General features: G+C 32.4%; 1 protein-coding gene across 3 annotated transcripts in view; it reads left to right on the forward strand.

Moving 5' to 3' along the window:
- The window catches only part of ADGRB3 (adhesion G protein-coupled receptor B3), an 893,473-nt gene that overhangs the window by 336,944 nt on the left and 544,172 nt on the right, over positions 1-12,357 (forward strand). For 2 of the 3 annotated variants that reach the window (XM_055433831.2, XM_088840488.1), the window contains one exon: positions 6,461-6,571. In XM_055433831.2, coding sequence (XP_055289806.1) covers positions 6,461-6,571 — 111 coding nt within the window. Of the gene's footprint in view, positions 1-6,460; positions 6,572-12,357 lie in introns of those variants that run through there. The other variant, XM_088840489.1, reaches the window with a different exon arrangement.

Below are 12,357 nucleotides of genomic sequence, written 5' to 3' on the forward strand. Positions count from 1 at the left end.
TAAAATTCAATTGGATCATATATACTAAATAGTAACAAATAATTCTGACATGATTCCAAACATTGATTATTTCTTACATAGAATGGTGCACCCAATTTACTAACATTTCCCAGAAGTAAGTCAGAGTTAGTATAAAAATAATGATATAAAGGTTTATAACCCAAATGTCCTGGAATCATTCTAGATAAGATGCTTTTTAATATAATTTTTGAATACATGTTTGAGAAGAGATTAAAATATCTGCTGTTATGTATAATTATTTCAAAGCTTGTATTTGGAAATGTAGTAAATTAGAATATACCATTGTTGTCTCAGAGTGTAGATGCTAAATACACTTGATAATTGTTTCTATAAAATAGTTTGGGTTTTGTAATTTAACAACTTAAAACACCTGATCAATCTTAATTTTTCTATGAACATACTGACAGTTTACGCTTTGATTATACTATCTTTTGTCCAATTTAGAAGTGCCATAAAATCACCCATTTACTTAACAGAGTCATGGCCAATGTCTAAAATAGTATTTCTGTGGGAGTATTTTCAAAAGCAAGATTGTATTTTATTCTTATAATAAATAGCATCTTGGTTCCTATACCAACCTTGATAGTATATTAAAAAGCAGAGACATTACTTTGCCAACCAAGGTCCGTCTAGTCAAGGCAATGGTTTTTCCCGTGGTCATGTATGGATGTGAGAGTTGGACTGTGAAGAAAGCTGATCGCCAAAGAATTGATGCTTTTGAACTGTGGTGTTGGAGAAGACTCTTGAGAGTCCCTTATACTGCAAGGAGATCCAACCAGTCCATTCTAAGGAGATCAATCCTGGGTGTTCATTGGAGGGACTGATGCTAAAGCTGAAACTGCAATACTTTGGCCACCTCATGCGATGAGCTGACTCACTGGAAAAGACTCTGATGCTGGGAAAGGTTGGGGGCGGGAGGAGAAGGGGACGAAGGAGAATGAGATGGCTGGATGGCATCACCGACTCTGTGGACATGAGTTTGAGTGTACTCCGGGAGTTGGTGATGGACAGGGAGGCCTGGCGAGCCGTGATTCATGGGGTCGCGGAGAGTCGGACACGACTGAGCGACTGAGCTGAGCTGAGCTTGTTCCTATAACCAAGTATCTGATTATGGCAATGAAATCAAGAAGTAATTTGAAGGAAAGGATATCAAGTAATCTTTAATATTTAATAATGGTTTGCTCAGATTTCTAGTATTTCTTAATAGAAATTAACTTATTTTAAATATTAGCATTAATTTTGTGATCCTCTAAAAATGTATTTTATTTAAATATTTCCTGATATTTATTATGTAATGGTCATTCTTGAATTAATTCTTTGGAAATTGACATTTATTCACTTATTCTATTCCTGTTTGGTTCTTCAGGGAAATTAAAGTATTAGTATATTTAAAATTGGGGCTTCCCCAGTGACTCAAAGGTGAAGAATCTCCTACAGTGTCGGAGAGGCAGGAGACATAGATTCAATCCTTGGGTCAGAAAGGTATTATAATGACTGATAATCTGGCTCCTTGTCGCTACCTGGAGAACTCCATGAAATCTTATGCACACAAAAGAATTTATTTGCATGAAAAATAACTGTGCCAACTCTATTTCCAATAAGTGTAAAAATAGACAAATTTAATAACATATAAGTGTAGCTAAGTATTTCAATTAAGATAAGTAATTTTATGTACTTGAAAGGCTCAGGTCATGTTTAGTGGCTTTTCTTGGGTGTGAAAGTATCAGAGACTATTTCTTACTTGTCTTTCTGATTTTAATACTTAACATAGTAAATAATTTAAAAAATTAAGTGGTATTTTAAAACATTAAGCTTTATTTTAGGACACTGAGATTGAAGTCCTAAAGTAATATTTTAATTATTTTCATAACCTGAATATACTTATACATTAAAATATATAGTAAATGCTGTTGACAAAAGAACTGTTGACTGTCATAATCATACATACCTAACTTTTAAGTACTTTATAAGAATTTTATTTTTTACCCATTGAACTGTTCACCAAAGAATAGTAAAGAAATGATTCTCAGCATCTAAAAATTTGCATTTTGAAGAAGCAATTAATAGAATAAAATTTATTTATAGAATAACTATTGAACCTAGCTATGTCCCTGGTGGCTCAGAGGTTAAAGCGTCTGCCTCCAATGCGGGAGACATGAGTTCGATCCCTGGGTCGGGAAGATCCCCTGGAGAAGGAAACGGTAACCCACTCCAGTATTCTTGCCTGGAGAATCCCATGGACGGAGAAGCCTGGTAGGCTACAGTCCACGGGGTCGCAAAGAGTCGGACACGACTGAGCGACGGAACGGATGTAAAGCAGGAGGTGATGTTAAATCTCATAAAGTGTACTTCCTTTTCATAGAAGTTTATAATCTAGTTGGGGGAATGAGACACCTAATCTAATAATTGAAAATCCATTTTTGATATAAAACAGAAGTTAAGGCAGACAGAAGCTGATGCTGATTGGTTGGTTAGTTCATGGCGGTGGTGCCATTGGAGGTGGGACTCGAGGAGGCTTTGTTGCAAGAATGCCTGGAGAAACAGGTGTTTCAGGGGAAGGAAATTAAGAGAAAGGGTGTATTGGCCTGACCATTTCCATGATCAAAAGTCGTGCAATGGGGCTATAGCATAAAAGTAGAGCATAACTTTGAGTTTCTTGAGAAGCAATAGTGAGCTAGAATTGTTTCTGTGCAAAGGTGAGGGAAAGCTATCTGACAATGTGAAGTTAATATTTATATTGCAAGCTAGGTGGCAGTAACAACTTTTATTAAATAATCTGATGTTCTACTTGTCCATACACTGAAGGATAAACACATGGTAAAATAATGAATTATGTGTGTTTTAACTTATTGAGGACTTCACTTTATTATAACCGTAGATTTCCAGAAAAAAATTCATAACTGAAAATTGAACACCAAGAGTCAGTTTTCAAGTATATTTGTTTTTTAGTTATCTACTTATAAGTCCTGGGTGGGGGAATAAAAGACATAGAACTATATTTAAAGCAACAAATTTGTATCTAACCTCCAGAGGTTACTGCTTTTTTTCGAAGTGTAGTGAAAGAGATTGTATGAAAAAATGTGCCTAAACATGGAAGCCATATGAGTTTTATACATGAACACAGTTGTTTATCGACCCCTTCATTGATGGCATCAGCATAAAGATATAGGAAATAACCCTGTATTTTCATAAGCCATATACCATATGTATATACACAATATTATGCAATACATGACTTCATCTGATTCCATAACTTGCTTTTCATTGCTTTCACCAAAGCAAATCATCTTTTTATTTGGCTATGCTATTTTCTTGTGTAACTAATGTAGTATATGATCTTTGAATCATTTGAATATGAATCGACAATCACAAAGAACTTACTTATTCAGAAAGTATAACACACTAAAGGTTTACCTTCACTCACATTCACCAAGTAAGAGAATAATGGCAGACATAATAGCTTGTTATTTTTACGGTTTGGATGATTTAATTGGCCTTTATTTTCATAAGAAGTCAAGAAGATAATATCGTCTTGAAAGAGAACACCAATATTTTGAAAGTATCCCATTGTGAGATATGGATGGAGCCATAACATTTGTTGTTAAACCTCACCATTGATAATAACACTTAAACAAAGATGTTTATTTTTTTCCAAACACTCGGCACATAAACATTGGCAAGAGAAAGTCATTTAATTAGATAAGAGTTTACATATGCCACTTACAAATTGGGATTATTTTAGTTCTGAAACAGTCAGTCTAGAACATTAAAAAAAATACCACCATAGTGTTGCTTTTCCATCTGAGAAAAATAAATAAATTGCTAACATGTCATCTGTCTTATAAGGAATTTGGTTACATCAAGACCTCATAATAGTTTTAATTTTTAAAGTATTTTAGATAAGTTGTTTTGATTGCAATAATAAAACTTTCATTTAAACTCTTGGTTGTATAAAAATTATTACATATATGTAATAAAGTCCATATATGATTGAAGAATTTTTTAAATACTGTGATCCATGATAAGGCATCAGCACTAATATTTTATAACATTGGTGATTAATAAGTAGAAGTGACTAGTTGAAGAATATAGTAATCTATTTTGTAATATAAATATATTTGGGAGACTTCAATCGCACTCCAGCTAATAATATGACATATTCACTGAAATAACTAATGCCTATTTTTAAAAAAATAAGTAAACTCATTTTTAAACTTCAGAATTATTAAAAATTGAATATGACACTTTTAAAATGATCTCAGCAGTGTCAGCCTATATCCTCAGACTCCTAAATTTCAGGATCATTGTCCCAGTACAGTAAACTGTTTTTCCTTAGAAAACAAATTGCAGGCTATTATCATACTGCCACTGAGTTGAAGAATTGCCTTCTTTAAAGCAGGTAATAAAGTTACCTAGTAGTTAGGATGTTGTAGGCATGGGATAATTTCTTTTTGGGCACTCTCTGGGTGTCCAAACTGCCTTAGTGTAGGTGTCAGAGCCTCCAGATGATTTCTGTGAACCTGCACTCTGATTCAGATGCCCTAAGTGATAGACACACACACACACACACACAATTTAAATGATAAATTCAAGGGGACAGAAGGTAAAGCATACTGTTAATAGAAATTACTACTAAATTTCCTTTGCTATTTCAGATCCAGAGAAATTTCAATTATATGTTGGGTAGTGGTTGAATCTAGATATAAATTTTCAAAGTAGTCACTTTCCAGAATCATTAAATGATATATGATTAGATGCTTCGTATTAGCAGAATGAAGCATGATTTAGGCAGAACCTACACTGCACATAAACAAATGGACTGAAAGGTTGTTGGCAGCAATGGAAAACAGTGATGGATTTTACAAGATTAAACCAACTGACATTGTATGAAAATTTCAATTTCCTGCCTTGGATTCTATCTAAACTGACAAAAATGCACATTTAAATTTCTCAAATTTCTCATGGGATGTTCACTTGTGTAAAGTGTCTGGCAAAGATTTTTGATAAATCAATCTGTCAGGTGCCATACTTTTAATACTTATGAGGAAAGCTGCCAGGCTGGACAAAACACGTGCTAATGTTTTCTCTTCACACAAAAGATCAGAGCTGTGCATACAAAAATGCACTGCTTAATTGCACAAAGTACAGTGTAATATTTTAGCAGAAGATTATTTAAAGATGGATGGGAAAAGCCAAAACAATAAGCTGGTGAAATTACCCATTCCTAAATGTTGACATTATTAGTTCTAGCAATATAGCTGCACTATCATTAGAACATATATTACCCAATCATCTGTGTCATGTATAAGAGACCTGGCCTTAAAGGCCCAGCAATTTTCTTGTAACATTGAACACCACTGACTCCTGGCCCTCAGCAATGCCCTCCCAATACCTGCACTCCAGTGAGCCAGAACAAGACACGCCATTCATGAGGCTTTGTTTTTATTAAAATTATTTTCAGTGGCTCAGAGGTAAAGAATCTGCCTGCGAATGCAGGAGACGCCAGTTCAATCCCTGGATCAGGAAGATCCCGCGGTGGGAGGAAATAGCAACCCACTGCAGTATTCTTGCCTGGGAATGTCCCATGGACAGAGGAGCCCGAAAGGCTACAAATATTATTTTACAGTAGCAGTGAAAAGTATGGAACTCTTACAGAGTTCTAAGCATATAGATTAAAAATATATATTATGTGGAATCTATTCTTTTGTTCAGCTTATTTTTTTTCCTCCCCCATCTGTCTCTGAGTTATGCCCAGATTTTTCTTCCTTTCTTAGGAGGTATACATTGAAAGGATTAAATGAAAAAACCTGGAGTCATTCTCTTTCTTAAACATAGCTTTTAAAAGTGCTTAGAAAAGAGATGGTGTATTATGTGGGGACAAGGCAGGAGAGGATGAGAATTATTTAAGCTACCATTTTCTATAAGCTTTGGAGGACACCAAGGTCAACTTCATCTTTGGAAAAATAGTTCATCAAGTGAATGTTTGCCTTAGATGAGCTAGGTTACAGGATTACTCACTCCCTAAGAAAGAGCTGAAAAAACCTGTGGGGGTGATCACTCTTCAGCAAAGCAGCAACTGCTTTGCAGTCAGGATTCTCTCTCTGAAGAACAAGTTAGCACTGTGGTTGTATTTTTTTGATGCATTGCTTCAAAACATGATCAGACAAGAATACACTACTTCTGTTAATTAAGCTGACTTAAAACCTGATGTTTCATTTCACTGACTGTTATTATTGTCTCTTGAAATCTTGTTCTTGTTTATAGATTTTTTTTGACTGGAGTTTAGAAATATTCCAAGCAGATGAGCCTAGAAAATTTAGAATCATGGAATCAATCAGTATCTTCTAGATCTGTGTAGGAACATATTGCATGAGACAGTGATGTGATTTGTGAGAAATGTCTACACACGAGCTTTCATATACCTTTATTCTGTCTTTAGAATTTGGAATGATGGGAGATCATACAATTAAAAGTCAGCGACCTCGATCTGTTCATGAAAAAAGGGTCCCTCAGGAACAAGCTGATGCTGCTAAATTTATGGCACAAACTGGTAATACGTTAGTTACATTTTTCTATTTATTGTTGTTAATTTAATGAAACCACTGCATGTTTTCATAATCTTTTGCTGCACATTTGTCAGTTTTTGGAGCTGATATTTTTTTTTGAGCCATTTTTTTTTGTCACCAGTTAAAGTCCATAAATGAAGTAGCTGTGAATTGAAAGTGCACAAAAATGTGTAAGACTTATTTTGCTTTCAGCGTGAGACAGTTAAGATTTACATATTATTACTTATGTTAATTAACTAATTAAAATGTATCATTAAACTTTTACAGAAAGTCAACAAAGTTATTTCATCAACAATTGATTATTTATACTTTTCAGAAATTAAAATTTGAAGTAGGACTTTAGATGATGAAATTTAATGTTTAATATATTTAGTATTTTTTCAAATGTCTTGCATCATATAAATATTAATTGATTGTTAAAATGTATAACAATTAGAATTTTTTAAAATTTAATATTATTAATTTGAAGAGTTTTCTTATATGAGCTAAATAATAAAAAGTTGACAGTCTTTATTCATAGCTGTAAAACACTCAAAATAATTTAATATCAATAAAAATAACTTTTTTAGTTTATAGCATTTTAATTTTAAATAAATTAGATTATTCTTAAATACATCCCCCCAAATACATTCCGCTTTTGGTTCATCATAATAAGTGCGCTATAGTTCCACCTCTTTGCACTGCATGTAGAATGTTCTTAGATGAAAATATGATTAAACTGTTTTGTGACCTATTTCAGCCATCACTTTTATTTCAGGAAATTGCAAACTAACAGTTTTATCTCGGAGAAGGCGATGGCAACCTACTCCAGTACTCTTGCCTGGAAAATCCCATGGACGGAGGAGCCTGGTAGGCTGCAGTCCATGGGGTCGCTAAGAGTCGGACACGACTGAGCGACTTAACTTTTCACAAAGTCTTATATGTCCCAAACTAGATGATGTGTTTTACCATTATTACAGAAAGTTTCAAGTACATGATCAACTTTGACATAACATTCAGACAAATTTTGATTAAATTCTCTTGAAAAATGAGTATTTCCTTTAGTACATATATTCTTCAGATAATATTTATTCAGAACACTAGATTTTTATCTACAACTTAAAAATGAAAGTATTCTTAATGAATTGTAATGGGTTAGTAGTCGTAGACTTGAATATATTAGTGGCAAACAGGTCAATGAATTCTCAGAACAGGAAGAACATTTAGAATAAATTCTACAATTAAGGACATATTTGTAGCTTTTTAAAACGACATGTTACAGCCAAATCCAGAAATGAAGAAAGCTTGCTTATCTGGATTGCTTTTTGTGAAGCTTCTTGTTTAAGAAAAGGTTATTTATATTTTTACTGTTTGATTGTGCAAAAGCAAATGTGCATGACCAGGTTTTGGCAAATTTTCAAATTTCTAAATGTATTTTTCTCCCTTACAGGGATCAAAAATTCAACTACTGACCAAAGATTAGGGAGTGTTTGTCTCTAAATAAAGCATAGAGCATGGGCTGACTACTCAGCCTCCTAAGATTAGAGGTGTCCTGACTTTTTGCAAAAGAAGTGGCAGACACTCGCTTACTAAAATTCCTAAAACTAGGGTCACTTATTAATAAAATGATGAACCACAGTTTTAATTTTCCAAGAATGTAGCAGGAGTTTTTATATAAACTCAATTTTTGGATTTGCCTGACACATACCAAGAAAATTCAGAGTTTTCAGCCAAAAACCTTTTTGCAAAGTCAAATCACAAGGAACATTATGTTTTCTTAGTGATTTATTACTAATTTCTGTTTTAATTTACTCATTATTTTCCAGGCATTGTTTTGTATCTACTATATAGTAACACATGATTTGGTAAAATAGATGAAATGCTTATTATATAGATCCATGAAGAGCTTTAAAACTGTTTCTCCATGCTGTGAACAATAAGTTGGAAATGTCAATGAACTTCAGAATTAAACTTCTGAAAATATTGATGGGATGCTTGAATTTATAAATAGTATATATTTCTTATTTCATTTTAATCCAAAGATAGGACAAGCAACTATAAATACAGGTATAAGACTGATTTTAAATTTAAATTACTATAATACTGATAAAAGACTAGAAAATTGTATTATTAGTTTTTAAAATGCATAATTTGACACTCACAGTTGTAAAGCTAAAAGGAGAGGATTTTTTTTCCCTTAAATATTTTTTGAGTTATACTTTCTCTAGGTGTTTAGGTAGTTGGAATAAATACAGCTAAGTATCACACAATAAAATTTTATGAAAGTTAACTTTTATTTATAAAACATCTAATTTACCATTAAAACTTTTCTATTTATAAAACACAATAAATGTGTTACATATAAACAATGATAAGCATTTGCTAACATTAATTAATTTTTTGTTTTGTTTTTTATTTTTTTAAACATTAATTTAAAAAGAAGGAATAATAAAATAGATGTAAAACTGAATAATAAAATACAATATATTTGTATATTAGTCCTGAGGGAAAACAAAGCAGCAGCTATCAGACCTTAAAATTTAAGAATTCCTTTCAAAATGAGTAACCTGGCCTCGTCAACCAGTATGATCCGTCAGCCCTTTTTATGAAATAATAATTAAATTTTTTAGAAGAGTAATATTTAGTAAGGTTGCATTACTTTATCAAAATTACTTGATCATTTTAGTCAATTAGGTACTTGAGATAGGTTAGTTTGGGGATATATGTACAATGTTTGAATGAAATGAAATGCTGTGATAAGATATATAGACATCTAAATTAAATGCCAACAAAATGGCTTAAGCCATTTTAATTATACTCAATGATGCATTTTTAACATCATAGTTATAAAATGATCTTATAGAAATGTTTAGGAAATTAGTCTTTTTTTCCAGTGGAGAAAATATAATACACTAATACGTAGCATGTTACTTAAAATAGAAAAATAAAATTGAAAATATATTTCTAATTTCATGATTTTTACATACCAGCAACATTTTATATTAATATTTTGTTTATAGCTTAAAATGCACTCTCATACATTATCTCATTTAATTCTCACAAATAGGTTTTGAGGTGAATGTATTACTCATCTGAGAGAATCAGAGAAGTAAAGTAACTTTCTCAAGGTCTCAGAGCTAATATGCATTAGATTTCCATCAAACACAGGTCTTCTGACTCTAATTGCAGTGCTTTTCTAGTTTCCTTTAATGTTTTGTGTCAGAATAAAGAGCCTTAAAAGTTCCGTAGAACTGAATCCTTTTACATGATGTGTAATATGTCTTCAATTACAAGTTAAGGAACCAAATTGTAGTAGTTTGTGCTATCTCCAAAGACACATATATTAAAAAGAGTATACATTGTGTTGTTATACTTTGCTATTTTAATATCAGTGAATTTTTTATAAAATAATTTTGCTGGAAAGTATTTCTCACAAAGCCCCAAAGTACCTGACTAGAACAGCCTTCATGCCTTTCTGGGAAGAGGCCATGGCAGAATGGAAAATATAACTATTGCATGGAAGTATTACTTGAAATTATAGATGGAGAGATAACAAGGTCATTTTCATAGGTTGACCAATATTTTAATGGCAAGATTTGATTAGTAAATTGAAAGCCCATATATATGTTATTCATTTATTTATTTTGGTTTCGATCAACAATAGGAACCATCAGTTTGAAAGAAAGTGAATTAGCCAATTCTGAAGAGTAATTATCAATCCCTCCAACCTAGGCATCACTGTCTAGCTTGTTCAACAACATTGTAGCTTCATACATACAGAAGCAACCTGAATTTTCAAATATTTGTACAAAAATGCACTTAAAAGTAGTTTGTGATCCTGATTCATTGCTTACTTTAATTAAAACATTTTTTCCTGCCATTATAACAATGCAGTGCTTTTGTGGAAAAATAGAACTAATTGTATTCATAACTTTTATCACTGACTTATTATAGAATTCACAATGTTCAAAGTTTTCTGGCTTTTAATTAATAATATTCAACCATGATATTTCTACTTCACTTAGTCTTACCATAAACACTGGTTCAACTATCACAAGAAAAGAATTGCATTATATTTTTCCCAAATTTAAGTTTAAATTTTCATTACTATATACATATATATGCATGTATATATACATGTATAGATATTTTTAACTATTGTTATATGATTTGGTTTCTAAAATAATGATTTTCAACCTTGATAGAATATTCTTTAATGTAAATGCATAAACTATTAGTCATAGCTTTAAATATTATTCAAATGTCATTCAATAATATTTTATGGACTATTAATATATAAATTGGTAGAGGCAAAAAACACTGGAATAATCAAGGGTGATGATTAGAGTATGACCAAGACAAACATTGATCACAGCTCTGAAAAGATGTCCTACTTAATATAAAATGTCATCCCAGTTACCACTGTACCTTTATGACATACATCCAGTTATAAATTCATTCTGTTATTTATACCTCTGGGTGCATAATGCAGACCAATATAAGAATAAATGTTTCTGAACAGTTCTACTCAAAGTGTGGTTGGTGGACCCATGCTTGTCTGTGACCTAATTGTCCTGGGCCTTGAGATAAGAAGCTCACAACAGAATGTAACTTGAACTTCTTTGTCAAATGCGTGTTTTATTTTAGCTGATTCTCTTTTTCTTGGAAAAAAATAACTTCTCAGTGAAGAAATCAGAACACTGAGTTACATTCTGATCCAATCTCCTTCTGTCCTAGAGTCCCCGCCTGTGGATCAGCTGCCTTGAGTTACACTGCAAGTCATTTCTAAGTCATTTACTAACCTTTCCACAGAAGGTGGACAAATGGATTATCATATTCTATCCTTTGAATTCTATTCCCAAGGCAAATTCTAAACAAAACCTATAAAATATAAATTGCTCCTTGGTTTATATAATCAGTGATACAAAGCTTTCAGAAACACTTTGCCAAACGATGGAAAAGTACGTTTCAACAAAGTCTAAACTTAACTAGTATCTTTCAGTAGGTAAATGGCCTGACTTTGTATTTGGAGAAAAGCAACTACAACTTTTCAAATCAGTTTTCAAAAATCTATTCTGAACACCATGACCAGAATATAATTATCAACAGGAGCTCACTGAGATTGTCTTAGAAATTCTTGATTTTACATTTCCTTGGGACATGACTTTGGATAATAATAGAAGGGAGACATAGTTTCAGGGTGATTCCTACTACAAGAAAATTAATGAATTCAGACATTCAATGACTTTTTAAAATCCTAGTTTTTAGTAAAAATTAGTTCCAGGTTAAATTAATAGAAATCATAGAGGAATTTCCTTTTATTTCAATTAAAATTCATTTTGAGGAAAATTGTGAGCAAAACATTTTAAAACAAATTATCACAAATGAATAGCTGTTATAGGATGAAAAGCTCGGAATTGAACTAGGAATAAATTATAAATAAGTGTCAGTGTTCAACACAATAAAAATTAGATATGCCCAAACTCCCAGGGCCCTACCTAATTCAACATTAGAAAGGAGGTTATGTAACAAAGAATTGGGGAAGGATGCATCAATGTGTCTGCTCACCAAAGTCAGAGTAAGTTTAGCCATGCATTTTGCTTTCTCTTCCAAGCAAGTGCAGAGCCTTAGACTGGTTTGAAAAGAATCGCTCCAACAATCATTCATTCCGTGTTGAAAAACACTGACTGGTCCATTCATAGCAACCATGGCCCAGTGTATTTGTGAAGCAGAGTCTTGCTAACAAGGTTATAGCTAATGTGAACCTTGCATCAGTGTAATAGTATCTCTA

The sequence above is a fragment of the Moschus berezovskii genome, chromosome 10, assembly GCF_049115385.1.
Source record: "Moschus berezovskii isolate FMDL1 chromosome 10, NW_MosBer_1.0, whole genome shotgun sequence".
Classification (NCBI taxonomy): Eukaryota; Metazoa; Chordata; class Mammalia; order Artiodactyla; family Moschidae; genus Moschus; species Moschus berezovskii.